Consider the following 18,697-nt stretch of genomic DNA (forward strand, 5'->3'; position numbering starts at 1 on the left):
GCTTCCGATTACCCCCATGCTTACAAGTTGCAAAGGAAACACGGAAGCAGGGAAGTGGCTGCCCAGCTCCGGAGCTCCACACCATTTTTTTTTTTTCAGAGGGAATCTCACTTGAGTATAAGCCGAGGGGGTTTTTTCAGCATAAAAAATGTACTGAAAAACTCGGCTTATACTCAAGTGAATAAGTTTTCCCAGTTTTTTGTGGCAAAATTAGGTGCCTCGGCTTATATTCGGGTCGACTTATACTCGAGTATATACGGTACTTGGGCTATGAGAAAGTGACTGGCCCAAAGTCACTCAACCAGTTTTTCATGGCTAAAATGCGATTAGAATATTTTTATTGGAAAGATTGAGCAGAGAATTCCAGAAGTATATACTGAGAATATATACTCTCAGCTGTGTGTGTGTGTGTGTGTGTGTGTGTGTGTGTGTGTGTGTGTGTGTGCGCGCGCGCATATACATACTTGCATACTCTCAGCAGTCATACAAGGTGTGAAGGTCATCCTATCTGTCTGCTTCAGGCTGTACACATCTAAATTGAGCACCAGTTATGTAATAGAATTCTAGAGGTGGAAGATACAGAAAAGGAATCATTTTATACTATGTGGGAAAAAGCAGTGGTAAACTGCTCCTGTATTTTACCAAGAAAACCACATTAATAGAAAGACTGCCTTACTACTGAGGAAAAACTGAGGATCTTTTGGAATATAATGGTGTTTATGATGTGGCTAGTTTAAAGTCTTCCAGATGTCTAATTGCTGAGGTTTCCATGCAGGAAAAGAAAATCCAAAGATGCAAAGATAGAATTACAGTGGGAACATGAAATATAAATATAAACTTGAAAAAGTTCAACATAATGAAGGGTAAAATGAATTGAACACACACTGACATCTTAGATACTAGCAAATTGAAATGAATATTGGATACTTCCAGTATTCCACTGTTTATAACTCAGGACATGAACAACAAGGAACAGTATATTCAGCAAAGGCATAGCAAAAATAGTATTTGGCCACTATGCTATCACTAACTGAACAGTAACAATTAGACTTAATGGGCAGTTCTTTAATATGACAGTTATTCACATTTATGCTAAAATCAAGAATACAGAAGAACAAGAGGTTGATGAGTTTTATAAACAAATTCAGATTTTAATCAACAGAACATGCAAACAAAAATAGCAAAGTTGGAAATATAAAGGAGGAATATTTTCAGGTACTGCTGAAACCCAAGAAAGAGAAGCAGCGAACTGGATGTTAGAACAAACAATGGAAATTGCCAAGAAAAAAAAGAGATACTAAAACCAAGAAAGACAAAGCTTCCAGGAAAGAACGAATAATTTCAGAGAGCTCTTAAAAGTGAAATGAGGCAGTATTACAATAACATCTGTAATGATACTGAAGATGGAAACCGATACAGAAAAATGAGACGTTTCTCAAAATATTTCTGAACCCCAGAAAAGGATTTCAATTTCAAATTGACACCAATGAATTGATAGTAACTGATTCAAAGGGGATTAGCGTAAGGCAAAAGAAAACTGAAATAGTATGTAATAGAAATTTCAACATTTAAAATATATTAGAAATTCCCTTCTCATACTTGAAGATGAAGTTAGATTTTATCATTACCAAATTGGAAGGCTGCAGGAATTGGTGAACAGCCACAGAAAAAACAAAGAATGAGATCTTAATCAAGCTATACCAGCAAATCGGTAGGATGAGACTGGGACTAACAGACTGGAGGATATAAATCTGCATTCCAGTATCAAAGAAAGAATACTCAACAGAGTGTGCAAACTATTATACAATATCCTTAATTTCACACGTTGATAAAATAATGCTTATCTCCAACATTGTTTAGATTCCTACATGGAAAGGGAGATGCCAGATGTTCAAGCTTTGGAAAAGATTGAGGAAGAACATATTATGAATGCACACTGAATAATTGAATAAACCGTAAAATATCCTCAAAACAGTATGCATTTCATTAATTTCAGGAAGACTTCGAGTTTGTTGATTATGTCAAACTGTGGAATATGCTTATTGCTCACCATGTATATGATATATAAAGATTATCAAAGTAAAGAAGTTGCTTTTCTGCCATAGTAATTCCCAATATGCTAAGCAACAGTCCTGAGAAACTCAACACGATATGTGGAAACCACATTCAGAGTTATATGCTCTGGGATCATTTTCTGTCCTCCACAGGATTCGTAAATAGTTCACAGAGACACATATTACCCAGTCCAAATGAGATCCCTGGAATTGTGACCTTATCTGGACTTAATTTTATTCTGTGATTCCAGATTTTGTTATTCCTAATCTACCCATCCCTTTTGATTAAACCCTTTGCCTTGTATAACTGCACTGGATGATAGTTTCCAGTTCCATTTTTCTGGAATGTTTTTACCTGCTGTCTCTGTCACATCAATTTTGGTCCCATTCCATTGAATTGTAAAGAATTTTTTTAAAAAATGTATAATTCTATTTAAATGCTCATGATACACTTTTAACTCACATCAAGGTTCAGATAGAAAGAAATTTATTTGTTTGTTTGTTTATCCATTCATCTCACAATAAAGATTATGGTCTTACCACTCATTAGAGAAACTTTACTATTTAGACTCCTGTCTATTCATCCTTGGGAGTTGGCACAACATATGTCGTTGTCTTTCCTCCTTTGTATTATATTCTATATATTCTGCTAAATAACAATTTATCATGTTTGGTAGGATAGAAGAACTGTCTGTCTGTCTCTTTTGCTATTACTTGAATTACCAATCAGTCTTGTTACTTTTTTTTTTTTGGCAAAGATTAAAAACAGATCTTTGACTTACATTTCATTCATGTATATGTATCTGTATGTATATGTACATATGTATTTGTGTATACACACACACACACACACACACACACACACACACACACCATACATTGAATTGCAAACATAGAATCTTACCAAACATATTCTAAATATTTTGTCTTTAAATTTTAAAGATCACATTTGCAATTAAGCATATGTCACACTGAAATTTCATACAGCTTCAGTGGTAAATAACATTTGATATTTATCAGAGCATTCTGTAGTAAACTTAAGATGACAGTAGAAGATTGAGTTATCTGCCCTTTGAAGAATTTATTGCAGTATAAGATCTGTCAGAAACATAGACAAAATGAGAATATTCAATTAGAATCCAGCTTCAGTTAGCAAACACAATTTAGAATATTAACCAAATTCCCTTAAGGAGAAATCTTAAGTCAATTTTCTAGTGAGCAAACAAAGACATTTCTGAAAGATGGGTTTCTTTAAAAACGTAAGTCCTTAACTTTTAAAAATATTATTATTGCATAATAAGCAAAACTAGCTTTTTATAAAAATTAAAAATAAAATTTCAGCATATGAATAGCAAATATTTCAAATCACTCATCACAATCCCTTGACCTAAACAAACAAACAAACAAAAACTGCTCCACAGAGCAGTAGAAGTGTGTGTTGAAAACTGAATTCTTAAATACACACAGAAAATTGTTTGAAAAGCTTGTTAACATAATTAAGAATTCTCGTCTAAAGTTAAGGAGTGTAATTAAAAGAATGAATGAATATCTTTATTATTATGGTCACTGACTAGTATTACAAACAAAAACACATTAAAAGAGTTGTGATGGCACTGTGGTTAGAATGCAGTACTTCTGCAGTTTGGCAGTTAGGGTCTCACCGGCTCAAGGTTGAATCAGCTTCCATCCTTCCAAGATCGGTAAAATGAGGACCCAGATTATACAGCAATAACATTTAAACTTATATACTGCTTCACAGTGCTTTACAGCCCTCTCTAAGCAGTTTACCAAGTCAGCATATTGCCCCCAACAATCTGGGTCCTCATTTTACTGACCACGGAAGGATGGAAGACTGAATCAACCTTGACCTCATGATTGAATTGTGGCAGTCAACAGAATTAGCCTGCAATACTGCATTCTAACCATTGCGCCACCATGGCTCTGTATATCCTATATACCAGGCCTGTCAAATTGCCGCATATGGCCCATGCAGGTCGCACCCACTCCAGCTCTGCAAAGGCAAAAAACATTGCAATATGTCACAATATGGCCTGTGATGCGATCGGGTTTGACATGCATTTCTTATTATTTTTATAAATAACTCAAGGTAATAGAGATCTTCTTTCTCCTATTTTCCCCACAACTACCACCTGTAAAGTGGGTTGACCCAATACAGGACTTGAACTCCCTCCTGCAAGGGCTACCTAGAATATAGATCTTAGGAATTTAGTTTGGACCCTTTCAAGAGGAGTAAAGGTAATGAACAGTCCTAGCTGGCTATTGGAAAGTACGGTAGTTGTTCATAAGCCTTAATATAGCTTCAATGCTGCTGCGATATATTATGCTCCTTTGGTAAAATGAAAAGTGTGAATTGTAAATTGCATTTATTAAGTTCACATCATCCGCTTGTTGCACAAGCAATGCATCTGCTAGACAAACAGCAGCCTTCTTGGGAGTTCTGTAAGCTGTGAACTTTCCACTTCTGCCTGTAGATCCCATTCCAAAGAATTACAGGTGTTTCTTGTCTTATGACCACAATTCGAATGGGAATTTTCATCGCTAAGTGATGCAGTTGCAAAGCAAGACATCATATGCTTCCATTGCTTAGCAGTGGTAATCCTGAAAGTCCTTCTTACTACTGTTTACTGAGAATCATGGATTTTTAAGTCCTTCTTACTACTGTTAACTGAGAATCATGGATTTTTAAGTGATTAGCCTACCCAATTCAATCCATTTTGTACTCGGTCCATCCCAGCAACAGACCTCAGTAAGGAACTCCCCCTCCCACTTGTCTATGCCCCTCATCTCTTCCCTTTTGGCTGCCCTGTACCATTTCCTGTGAAGTAGTAGGGAACCCCAGAATCATGAGACTCTGGGACTGTTTGCTATGCCCAGGGAAACTGCCTCAGTCCTGTCCCAGCCACATTTGCCTCACCACTTTGCAGTCTAAGATCTCCACTGCTCTGTTGATTTTTTTGTCTTCTTACTTCTGTTGAGGCATTACTGGCTTGGCTGCTGTGTTGTGCTGTGCTGAGACTGGGCTCTGTTGCACCCCCCTCCCCCCAAAAAGAGTCAAAAGCAGCTCCAGAACTATAGGGCCCCCCAAAATCCCCATTGCACTGCCAGTCCAGCTCCAGCCCGATTCACAAACATGGAACAAAGAGCCTTTTTCATGCACCATGGCTCTGAGCTTCATCACATGATGTAGGGCTGCAGCAACAGCTATAATTTGTGTGTGTGTGTGTGTGTGTGTGTGTGTGTGTGTGTGTACACAGACGTGTAAATTAAAATAGCAAATTAAAAGATAAAATAGAATAAAATAGCATAGATTCAAAGCTGCTTGCCCATTGTCCTCATTAGAATGCCCTGTCCCCACGTATTTGAAAACAATGAACAATATGTAATTCTCCTTTAACATAAGAAGGATAAGAAAATTTTATTTCATCATTAGTCCATTTTCTCTAAAAAGCCTATTTCACAGTTAATATCCATTCATTCTATTAACTTCTATAATTACTCAGAATGAAAAATGAAAATTTGATTTAACTGTCCAATGAGCTGATGAAATATTAACCTCATTACTGAACAGTATTATTGTACTAATTGGTGTTTCTTTCTACAAATAGGTAAATTGAATAATTAACCCCTTGATGTCTGTGGTCTTAAAATACATTTAACTAAAACATGCTTATCCTGACGGAGAAATATGCAATGGTTTTACATTATTCAAATATGCAGTTTTTATCCTATTTCATATTAGAAAACAAAATATATTTCAAATTATTATGAATACAGTCTCGAATGATATCAAACAGAATGCTTTGAGACATGTTTTCAAAAGCGTCACATGCTGACAATAACCCCTTTTCTTTCTATCACCTCTTCCTTTATTCCCCCATTTCCCCCCAATTCTCACATGTTCATTGAGTACAATTTATTATTCTATAGGTTTGAAATTTAGTGGCAAAACATATCAATATTTATTTGTATAACCTACAATACAATTTGTTCATCCCATTTGCAAATCTATATATTATAATGTTAATTCATATCAATATTATCCAGAAAGCTGCAGGATTTGATGAAATACTAGCACAATTGCTTAAGAGTCTAACAAATGATTGCAGTTAAGTGCTACACTGATTGATAAGCAATTTGCAAAGCATACAGCTGTGACCAAAGTCTATATTCTAATTCCAATAAGTGATCAAGACTAAAAAAATGTTCAAACTACTGAATAAATGCACTTAGTAACATAATTATGTTAGTAACATAATACTTAAGATTTGAAGTCCAGACTTTAACAGTATTGGGAACAGGAACTGATAAATATATAAGTTTGATTCAAAAGCGACATGGATATTGCTAACATTCAGAAGTTATGGGAAGGCAAAGAAGTCCCCCCCCCAAAAAAGTATAGGTAATCCTCAACTTATCACCACAATAGAGCCCCAAATTTATGTTGTTTGAATGAGACGGTTGTTAAATGTATTTTGCCCCATTTTACAACCTTTTTTGCCACAGTTGTGAAATGAATCACTGCATTTGTTAAGTTAGTTAACCGTCCGCTTAACATGGTTGCTAAATGAATCTGTCTTCCCCATTGACTTTGCTTGTCACAAAAGATGATCACACATGATCCTGGACATTGCAACAATCATAAATGTGAACCAGTTGCCAAACATCCAGATTTTGATCACATGACCATGGGGATGCTGCAACATTTGTAAGTGTGAAAAATGGTCATAATAATTTTTTGCAGTGATGGAACTCCAGGACTACCTACATTTTTGCTTTGATAGCTTCTGACAATTGTCCAATTGTAATTATTTCTTTAAAAGATGGGTGTACTGAAAATTTGTTATGAAGACCAGGAAATAATAGTTCTAATGGAATATGGAGCCACTAAATGCTTCTAAATTAGATAGCCTTCTAACCTTATCCATTTAACATCTGTAGAATATGTTATAAAAAATGCTCAAATAAAAGATATAAAAACTGGTGTTATTACTGGGAGAAACATAACCTTAGATATGCAGCTGGTATAATGCAAGGAAGATTTTAAGGGTTTTCTTGTTGAAATTAGAAAGTAAGTGCAGAAGTTGATCAGCCATTGAAGATTTAAAAAGTTTTTGTTTTCAGTGTATAGGTTTCACTATTTCAGATTTGTATTGTTTGTCTTGTAATGCTTATATTAATTGTATGTCTCAGGAGATCTAGTTAGACAGAACACAGTGAAAATTATTTGTAGAAATAATAAATGTTAGTTTAAATAGCTTAGACATTCAAATAGAAACTAAATTAAACCTCATGATCAATTATCACAATCAAGTTTGTGAGACTATAAGAGAAGCCATTTTTTACATTAGGTTGTGATGCTGAATTTTAGGCAAGTTTAAACTGTCCTCTATGAATATATTGGCAAAAGACTATCATCTGTACTGCTTCTTTTGCAATATTTTGAAGTCAGCTTTGTGCTATATACGTTAATGTACTATTTACAAGAATAGACTTAGAATAACTTTATTGTCACTTTAAATGTACACTAACTGGCATATGTTAACATAAAATTTCATTGCATACAGCTCTCAAAGGGTCACTACCTCCAATATACACTACATAAACATGACAAAAAAGTATGCATACACCCACTTGCCCACATACTATGAACATACATACAGAGAAACAACACAGTCTAGTTCGGATGTATATAAGTACATGGTGAAAAAAATGAATCTTAAGAGTTTACCAGACAGATGGCATAGGGAATAAAGCTGTTACATAATCTAGTAGTCCTGTTAGAAATACTTCGAAACCTCCTTCCCGAGTGGACAGCAACTGATCATAAAGTGAGTGTGTGGAGCAGTGGTGGGATTCAAATTTTTGTACTACCAGTTCTGTGGGCATGGCTTGGTGGTCGTGGCAGGGAAAGGATACTGTAAAATCTCCAGAGGTGGTATTTGTCAATTCTCTGAACTACTCAAAATTTCTGCTACCGGTTCTCCAGAACTGGTCAGAACCTGCTGAATACCACCTCTGGTGTAGAGTCTCTAACAATGCTTTGAGTATAAGCAAGTAGCACTTTTAAGCAGTATCCTGAATAACAGGAAACAAGCTTCCTATAATCTTCTCAGCTGTCCTTACCACTCTCTCTATGGACCTTCTATTTGAGGCACTGCTACTACCAAACCAAACAGTGATGCAGTTTATTAAAACGATCTCAATCATATCTCTGTAAAAAGTAGTCAGAACCGAAGAAGAAAGATGGTAATGTAATAGGTAATGTTTTAAATGTCTTATTGTTGCTTTCACAAAATAATTCCTATGCAACAACTTACCTATTTACAAAATTATTGCCATGTTAGTTACAAAATAAAGAAGCCAGATTGATGTGGGGTTTTTTTTGCCACCCAATCTCACTTATCTTTATCTCTTTTCTACTAGTAAGGTTTCATACACCATTTTATTTTCTAAAATTGCCTATGGAGCCTATATAACACCCAGAGGCATTTTTTAAAAATAAAGCTAAGGATGAAGGCTGAGAATTCACAACAGGGTAACTTTTCATTAAAAATAAGTTTACAAATAAGAGTTCTTTAAAAATTAGAGATAGAGCAGATAACCTAAAAAAGCAATAAAGGGGAGGGGTTATGTTTATATTAGCATTTATAGACATCATGTGACTTGATGAATTTAGAAGCAAAGGATATAATATATTTATTCCATCCAGATTTTCATTGAAATATTACATATGTCATAATTGTGCCTTAATTTTCAGTGATCTAGAAGAAATTTTCTGATTTTTGTTACAAAAATATGAGTCAGAAGATATGGTTAGCATGTAATAAAAATGAAGAATCAATTTGTAAGGAAGCATGAATTTTCCATGAATGAGATCTAGGTTCTATATAATTTATCTCTCAGAGCTATTGATCTTCATATGCAGCAAAAAAAATTCTGGATTTTCATTTTCTAAAAAAAAAAAATCTTTTAATAACAAATGAAAAAAGTGAGGATTATATTTTGCTTAATTAATCAATGCATTATAGTTATCCTTGTCAAGTTCACTGAAATATGTTTTATGTAAAATATTTAATAAAATACTTTTTATATATATGCGTAGAATTGTATCTCTGTGTTTTAAAAACAATACTCTCCTCTTTTTTTGCTCTCTATCAAAAAGCATCTTTTAAGAGTAATTGGGAATTGTGTGTGATGTTGCTGACACAGAAATCCTTGGGGCAAGCATGAATATTTTTTACTTGTACCCATTTTTGGATATTTATAGTACACCTTGTCTTGGGTAGATCACATGTTACACTTCTGCTATATAAGCTGTATTGGTTACCAGTCTGTTTCCAGGTCAAATTCAAGGTTCTTCACAGGTTGACCTATGAAGCCCTATATAGCATAGAACTGGGTTATTTGAGGGATTTTCCAGGTTCATCTTCCATTCCACCAGATCCAATGGAATGGGCATGTTACCAGTTCTGTTGCCAGGGGGATTCATTTCTAGGGTCCTAGGTAGTCCACCTGTTCTGTCATGACACCTACATTCGGACTCTTCTCCCAGAGATGAGGTTGGCCTCATCACTCCTAAAGTTTTGAAGGTCCCTCAAGATCTGGTTATGTCAGCAGGAGTGGGAAGTACATGGGACAGGTAACCTAGTGAAGTATCACTCTTACTGTTAATATTTCCCTGCCTATTGGTTTCTTTCTGTTTCATTTTTACTTTTATAGTTTTTAATGCTTTTTAATAAACATTATATAATGGTTTTAGATAATGACTGTTTTATATCTTTGCTGTTTCATTGGATTGTTGTACACTGCCAAAAGGTTGCTTTCTGGGTCTTGGGTGGACATATACATTTGAGAATGAATGAATGAATGAATGAATGAATGAATGAATGAATGAATGAATGAATAAATAAATAAATAAATAATATCTTCAAGTTTAGGAATAATAAATTTTATTGTGTCCTATGCATAGTTTAAATCAGGGGTCTCCAACCTTGGCAACTTTAAGACTTGTGGACTTCAACTCCCAGAGGAACTCTAGGAGTTGAAGTCCACAAGTCTTAAAGTTGCCAAGGTTGGAGATCCCTGGTTTAAATGATTTTTTTAAAAAGAAATGTTTAGAGAAAGTAAAACTAGCTTAAGTTATTTGCCTAATGAAATCATAAGCATCACTTCTCTTTTAGTCTCAAGTAATTGCCCAATATGCTTAGCATGACCGAAGAAGGAAGATGTGTGATCACTTATCAGGTGTGTGGCCAAACATCGTGATCATGTTACCGCAAATCAGCTGAAGCAGAAAATACTGAATATTCTTACAAATAAGCATGGTGCTTGGGGAGCTGTTTCATATAGGTATGTTGTTAATTAATTATTATAGGCATGTTGTTAATTATATACTTCTGATCTGGTATTTTGAATGGATGTGAGCATTTATGATACAAATAACAGGATTCAATTCCTGTTCATGCAATTATTACATTGTAAGGATAATCTTGAACTTAACTGAATTGTAAAGTACTCCTTTAGCTTTCATTACTTCCTCTTCCTCTTTATGCTATCTTATTTCTGGCCTAAGCGTAACCCAAAGTCACCTTAGCCAGCTCTCACACCTAAAGCAGAAGTACAACTCATGATCTGATTTCTAGCCTGATAACTTAATCATTAAACCAAACTTAATATACTTGAAACAAATTTTCAATTTTTAAAATATTTTAGTGTAATCATTCTCTTACTTTTTAAATTTGTTCATGTGTTTGATACATGCAATTTCACACAGTAAGGCATTCTTGTATACTTTTACTACCTTTTACTATAACTACAAATTTAATTTTTTTAGCCATAGGTGGAATCTTCATAGTCTTAGATAAGCCTTAGGTCCCGGGCAACATTTTTTCCTGTTTAAAGACATTAATATATGAATGAAATGCAATGTTTTATTTGCTTCTTTTCAACTATTTGCTACTCAGAAATAATAGTAATAGATCTGGTTCATACTAGTTACTGGAGCTATAATTATCCATAATATGTTTAAGCAGTATTGACTCCAGTATGTATTTATTTAAAACCAGTGTTGGGTCAAACCACACAAAAATTATTATTTCATTTCTTATATAATTTATTAAAAATAAATAGCATATAAAAGATAAAGCATATGAAGATCAGAATCATTTTCTGCCTGTGTGATAGTACTTGAATAAAATATTCCTTCTCCTCTACTATCAAGCTCATATCAGTCCTGATTCTTGCTTGAGTGAATAATAAATTGGGATGGGGAGTCATTGCAGCTGAGGTAGTATGAAACTATCCTTCCCGGTCATCAAGCAAGAATTCTGTCATGCTTCCCCTACACCATTTGACATCCATGTCAAATGGTCCAACATGTAATAGAAATGTTAATAATTCTGATTCTGTCTGACAAGTGTTTCAAATCTGTATACTGATCTATGTTCACTGAGAGCAGCATGTATGGAAAACTATCAGTCCCTACAATTTGATGCATTCAAACGGAGATGCTGTCTCTACTCCATTTATATGAATGAAAAATGTTTCTGAACATGTATCTGTATAACTCCAGTGAAATTAATTTATTATAAACTTCATCTATATAAGCTGCTGCACATCTAGTATGTTCATAGCAATATCATAGTCTCTTTTCACATGGAAATCTGTTGAAATGAAGGAAATATGTATAGGGCAGGAAAGGAGAAGTACATAAAAAAGTACATTTCTTTCTCTTTGTCTTGCAATGATACCTATCTTTATAAACATTGCTATTTATTGATAGCATTTTTCTCATAAAAATGTATAAACATATACTTTTTACAATGTATGTATATTTTGTATGCTAACTAGAGAACAGGAAATAAATTTACATCATGGTCTTATGACATTATTAATTTGAGAATCCTATAATTTATAATGAAATATGTGATTTTTACTATAATTTTTATAGGTTAAATTTTAATATTCCTGACTGGTGTCATTCTAAGGCTCTCAATTCAGAGGCCTCCAATTACTGACAAAGAACAAAGAATAGTTCTCGCACCAACACTTGGAATTATTTATTGCTTTATCTTATTTAAAATAGGGTTTTTTTTAAATCCCCCCCTTTTTAAAAAAAACCTTTTTTTAAAAAAAATCAAAAATATTTTTTTAAATCAGCTACTAAAGCTTATTTAGAAAATATATTTAAAACATACAGTAAATCATTATAGAAAACATATCATGCTCTTCATCTTTATGACCGCATCTTCTTTTCTTCAGCAAATGATGGTTATTTTTCATCAAACACGATAAAGTAATTTTCAAGCATGGAATGATGGAGTGGGGAGAGATAAATAGAAATATTAGATAAATACTTCACAACTGAGGTAATATAAATGTCCAATTAGAATGGGACAGATTGAGGGGGGGGGGGAGAATACAATCTCAAAGCTCAGCATCCTGACTTCATAACAATTTATTCACAGTTTAAAATACCAGGATATTACATTCTATTTTAGCAGTGACTCTCTTACTGTATTTCACATATCTTTTAATAACCTTTTTGAATGAAAGTTTATGAAATAAATTTCAAGATTATTTTCTGTAAGCTGATGATGTATGTTCTTTTCCTGAAGTTATATCAGAAAATCAATATTTGTAAAATTGAAACAGTATAGGTTTATATTGATCTATGTGGCTAAATCAAAACTACAGGCTTTGTAGCAGCTTTTTCAGACAGCAACCTACCTACCAGTGGCAACTATCAATTTTAGCCTTCTACTGATAAATCAGCTTGAAAATTGGATGTCAGATTTTTTCAGTGAAGTAGTGATTTTTGTATGCCCTTTAACCTTTTCTTATATATTAGATTGGTTTATAAGGCTAAGCTTACCTTCTGTAGCCAATTTGTTACACACAGAGAGAGAGAGAGAGAAGGGGAGAGAGAGAGAGAAAAGAAACTTTTGAATGGGAATATTTTCACAAATAAAGTTCTTGAAACAAATTTTATTTCCCATTTTATATTTGCATTAGATTCCTGATATTTAAAATAAATTCTACTTTAATATGGCAGAAAGCATTGCTTTAATAAATGAGGACATCTTGATTTGTTTTTGTGATATTTAACAATTATTCTAAATACCAATTACGGTTCTGAAGGAATAGTTTCAATTGTTAAATTCATATGTGCACTTCCTTTTTAAAAAAATGAGACAAATGGCTCTATGTATCTTATGACTTAGAAACCCAAATCTCTTCTGAAAGAAGTTGTATAGTATTTGTTGATTACTCCAAATCATAAGTTAACTTAAAATATTGATTAAGAATTCTTCTGATGGATAATTAGTACTTGCTGGAGAAAAATGTGGCATGTATTGATCTAGATGGAAGTATTTCAGTTTCCCTTGGTTAATAGTGTCATCTATTAACAGTTGATATAAATAGTAACATAGAGGCACATTATAATTATTTTGTAATGAAATGAACTACTTTTATTCCTTTCTGAATCTCCTTCACTCATATTTTGTTAAACTGAACAGCCTTGTCCTTGATAGAACAAGATTCTTGTTGCATTTCTGATCTACATAAATGTTAAGCCTCTTAAAATAGTAATGCATTTTCTTTATTAACACAAAAATTAAAAAAATTGCTACTAGATCTATTGGCATAATCATTCAACTGCCTATCTGTTTTGTGAGAGCTGAAAGCAACATACATACATAGTGTTCTGTCCTTCAGGTTTTTCTAATGATAGTAACCGATGAGGTACTTTAGTACAGGGGTCCCCAACCACTGGGCCACGGACCGGTACCGGTCTGTGGAACATTTCTTATCGGGCCGCCGGTTTGCTGAGCGCCGCCATCTTGTTTTGACGAGAAAGTGCTTCTGGTGAGCTTTTCCGGTTGGAAAGCGGCGTTTGGGTCCTGAAGAAATCCTCGCGCCTTAGTTTCATTGAGGGGGGGCAGCTTCGAATGAAATTAAGCGCGAGGATTCTTTCAGCACCCAAGGCAAGGCGAGCCGAGCGACCGTCCCGAAGCCGTCCGAAGCCCATCGACAAAGGTACAAAGGAGGAGTTGAAGGTGGCAGGGAGAAGCGGGGGACGGCTGGCTGGCCGGTCGCTCGGCTCGCCTTGCCTTGTCATGCGTGCTGATGCCGGTACCGGGACGCAGATCATTTTGTGATGCCGGTACCGGGCCGTGGCACAAAAAAGGTTGGGGGCCACAGCTTTAGTAGGTTAGGCTAAGTAAATATGACTGGCACTAGTGAACTGCCATAGCAGAGAATGGGATTCACTTAGATTCTATAGTCTTTATGAAAATAATATTGTCTTGCAATAATAACTTCAATAATGTTACATTGTGAAGTAATTCTTGTATTTCTTAAAGGTAAATATCAAGTCAAATCTATTATTGCCCTGTTAAAATTACTGAAGAATTGAGATAGTTCCATAGATTTGATTCTAAAAATTATGTTGCTAGCTGTGAATCAGTCTGTTCATATTTCATCAACAGAGATTCCATACCAAGTAAGCATATATTTTATCACCAATTAGTCTCACTGTTAATTTTTTCTTAATGCTTGAAGCTATAGCTCTTTTTTCTGTTTTTAGCTTACTGAATAACACAAATGACATATTGTTACTATGATATTTATAGATTGGACTATGACCTTTTGCCTTTCTGCTTATAGGATAAATTTAGAGAATTTAGCCATTTTCATAAATCATTCATTCTTCTGCATAGTTCTTTGATCACAACTGGCATATTTTTAATTGTTCTACATTGTCTCTAAACTGTTTCATACAATATTATAAGAAGGCATTCAGAGTTTAAAATGTTAAACACAATTTAATATATATAAGAAACAATGTGGAATATTTTGGTTGTGCAGATAGGGTATGTTACATGTTTCAGGAATGTTGAATGCACATGTAAAATAAAAATAAAACAATTTCTGATGTCAGAAGCTTTTGTTTAAATGTTTTGGTATATTAATTTGCTTCTGAAAGTGTAGTGGAACCAATGAAAGAGGTAAAGTATATGTTATCTGCAGTAGAAAGGCACTTAATTTAAACAATATTGGTAAGATAAAATAAAATCACATGAAGAATGTAATTGATAATTTTGGGTATTATTAACCACGAGATAACAAAAGTATTTTTTTCTGAAGGTCTTGACATCAGGAGAGGTGTAACTGTTTTAAGAGTAGTATATTTTATCAAGTATAACAATGCTAATGATGACACTTAAAAACAATGAGCATTAATCTGAAATCTGTTGCAGTTATCCAGGCTTACTAATTATACTATGCAGTACTTTAAGATCAGCGCCATAGCATTTGCTAAGGTTATAATTGTAAAAGCAAAGAATATGGAAAAAGAATAAATGATCTGTAATTTTAGCAGAAAATAGTAAAAAAGAGTAAACAGTTGAAGTACATTATTTGATTTATGCTTCTAGCACCATACAAGTATACAGTTTTCTTTATTTTATTTTTTTGTCTAAAAGGTTTACTAAACTGGCACCATGTGTGGAATAGAGGAAATTTATAAGCTTCTCTTGGTGAGGCTTGTGATAGCTGGAGTAGGCTTGTTTCTTCTTTCAACACATTGTTACGTATCTTTATATGAGGCACATTAATCTGTGTCTCAGACAATCTGTGAAAGAATTTGATAAGATCATATAAAACCACTGTGTACGATAAGGTATCAAAAAATAGAAAATCTAAAGATCATATCAATATAAAATAAAATGTAAGATAATTTCTGAACTTCTTAGGAGTGGTGTTAGGATAGTCATATATGCAATCTGTTTTCTTTTCCTAGTTTTAATGTTTTACTTATCTAAACTCAATATTACCTTTGCTGAAATTATGAAATTAGTAGGTAAATAATTACTTGAAGCTATAAAAGTCTGGTTCTAATTTTAAGCTATATAGCAATATTTCATTTCAATGTGATTGTGAGCAATAGAAAGCAAAATTAGTTGAAACAAACCTGTATTTAGCTAGCAGTTGATCCATTTGTAAAAGAGACCACTTTATTCTCTTAAAAAAAAATCCAATAAACCATTATACCCATTTTAAATTATTCCACTATTACATTTTTGATGACGATAATAAATGTCTATAACCAAAGCAAGAACCATTTAAAATAGGAAATATTATTCTCCAACAAATACATTGTTATTCTCCGACCTTCAGATTATTAAACTGCAAGCTAAGCCACGAGCTAAAAACATAGGTTGGCTAACACAACTTCCTCAAATAAAAGTTTAGTAGCTGAGGTCAATGAATATATTGTAAGGACTAGCATATTAAGTATCTCCCCTTTAAAGCTTTATATACAGTAGGAAAAAAATTAAATAGATAATAACACTAGTTTATGACTGAAGCAAAATCTATGCAACGAATTTACAATCTTGTAATTTAGTTAGAATGTTGATACTACTTTATAACAAAGTGAAAGATTAGAAAACTTTTACTGAGCTGCACATATACTTTATACGTTTTTTAGAATATAAAAAACTAATATTACATTTAGAGGAACAACCAATCATTTCCAGAGCTCATATAAATAATTGTAAGCTGATAAAATTACGGGAAATGACTATACATGATCAGAATGACTTTCATCTGCCTTTTGTTAGGGCAGGCATTGATTTCACTTTTCAGCTGTGAACAGCAAGAGGCCAGCTGTGGCTAAGAAGGCAGCAAGCAATGAATTGGGCTCTCAGAAAATGCAGTCCTGAAATTACTGGAAAGAAAGGAAGGAAGGGAGAGGGAGGGGAGGGAGGGAGGGAGGGAGGGAGGGAGGGAGAGAGGGGGGAGAAACAAACAAACCCTACAATTTAAAACTGTTTAAAAATTATATCCAATGGATTTAATTTAAGGCAAATTAAACTCTTGTACTGTGGTAAAAAAAGTAAATTCAAAAATCACAAACCAACTTGGCCAAATATAATTAACGCAAAAAAACAACTATGTTTTATTATTACTTTTTGCAAGCTGTGGACCTTGGCTGGGTTCAAAATCTAAGCAGAGTCAGGCTTGGATAATACCTGAGTGGGAAACCTTTAGAAAATGTCAAAGCCTTAAACTTCATTGGAAAGCTTTTTAAAAACTCCTGAAAGGGAGTGGCAAACTCAACTGTATTTCTGCCAAGAAGATTATATAGACATGTCTACAAAGTCATCAGAAATCAAGCACAATCTGCATTTTAATATTTTTCAGAGACTAATCAGTAAAATTAATATTAATCTAAACTCTGTACAATTGTCCTAAAACTGCATAGCAGATATTTTTTAAAACAGTGTTATATTAAAAAAAGTCTTTATTCATGATCCATGATAAGTTACTGTTGAACAAATATGAGTCCATCAGTGAGATACTATTAACTTCAGTATTTGAATTGCTATATAGCAATGTACAGAATATCAGTATGGGTTCATTTTTGTTTTTAGATATATTTGTATTATCTACTTAAAAATTAAGTAAAGATTTTTTCTTTTAAATTTTCTTGGGAGGAACAGCTGACTCTGGGGAAGGAAAGAAAGGTATCCTACTCACAAATTCTAATTGTAGAGTGAAATCTTCCACAATTCAGGAAGAAATTTAACCCATCAAGGTTAGTGAGCAACCAGACAAGAACTGTGTAATGCAGGGGTGTCAAACTCAAGGCTTGCGGGCCAGATCCGGCCCATGGGTGCTTATATCTGGCCTGCAGAGCCGTCCTGGAAATAGCAAAGAACCGGCCGCGGTACCTCTGGCAGCCAAAACAGAGCATGGAGGTCTGTGCGCAAACCCATGTCCCGTTTTCAATCTGGGCGGCCTCTTGCAGCCCTTTGCCATCCAAAATGGGGCACTGGGGGTTCAAACCATCCTTATTTCACTGGGCCTTACATTGATTCATTCAACCCATTTCTTTAAGTTTTTCCTCTCTTCAGCTCCATCCAACCAGATCTGTCATGATTTCCCCCTTTCTTTTAACCAACTTATTTTTCCTTTATATTGTATAATTATTTGTGATCTAGTCTTCATTCAGACTTTTGATATACTTCTTTTATATTGGTTGTTCATATTTGTATTAAATCACTTTCACTCGTTTTTGTACTCTCTAATTTTTTTTAACCACACCTTTTCTTAAGTGCCACATTTTCATTTGTAGGGCAGGTCAAATTTTTCAACTTTAAATTTACAAACATTAGCGTTTGCTCAAAAGTTGTAACATACGTATAAATATATTTTGATTACTTTAATGTAATGTAGATGTGCTTGGTAAGTAACTACATAAATATCATAACTTTTTAAATTTTGTTTGTTTCATTTCATTGCAGTCAACTTCTATTTTTTTCTAAAATAACCATAACAAAATTCACAATGTCCTGTACATGCTTTATACATTTTTTCAAGGTTACATTTTCCTTTAAAATAATCCATAAAATAATAAATAAATCCATTATTTATTATGTATTGCTGGCATTTGCATGGCTGAAAAATGACCCATCATATTCTTGTCCCTAAATATTTTCCGGAGATACACAAATTCATTTGCTTGCTGTAGGCTTTTTGAGGAGTGGGAGGGGGCACATAATGCTGTTCTAACTTATTCTTCACCCCATTTTCTCTATCAGTCAAACACACCT

The 18,697-nt window shown here is 33.9% G+C and overlaps 2 protein-coding genes across 3 annotated transcripts in view; both read left to right on the forward strand.

Annotated features, from left to right (window-relative positions):
* NBEA (neurobeachin) overlaps window positions 1-2,068 on the forward strand; it is a 166,210-nt gene extending 164,142 nt beyond the window's left edge. The window contains exon 37 of the mRNA XM_087937881.1: window positions 1,997-2,068. Coding sequence (XP_087794007.1) covers window positions 1,997-2,068 — 72 coding nt within the window. The remainder of the gene's footprint in view (window positions 1-1,996) is intronic.
* An 8,187-nt stretch (window positions 2,069-10,255) lies between these two features.
* The window catches only part of LOC148125269 (neurobeachin-like), a 178,710-nt gene continuing 170,268 nt past the window's right edge, over window positions 10,256-18,697 (forward strand). For both annotated transcript variants that reach the window (XM_087937243.1, XM_087937244.1), the window contains exon 1: window positions 10,256-10,424. The gene's annotated coding sequence lies outside the window, so the exon portion shown is untranslated. The remainder of the gene's footprint in view (window positions 10,425-18,697) is intronic.

Source organism: Pseudonaja textilis, chromosome 7 (genome assembly GCF_049901715.1).
Source record: "Pseudonaja textilis isolate UNSWEBS1 chromosome 7, rPseTex1.2, whole genome shotgun sequence".
NCBI lineage: Eukaryota > Metazoa > Chordata > Lepidosauria > Squamata > Elapidae > Pseudonaja > Pseudonaja textilis.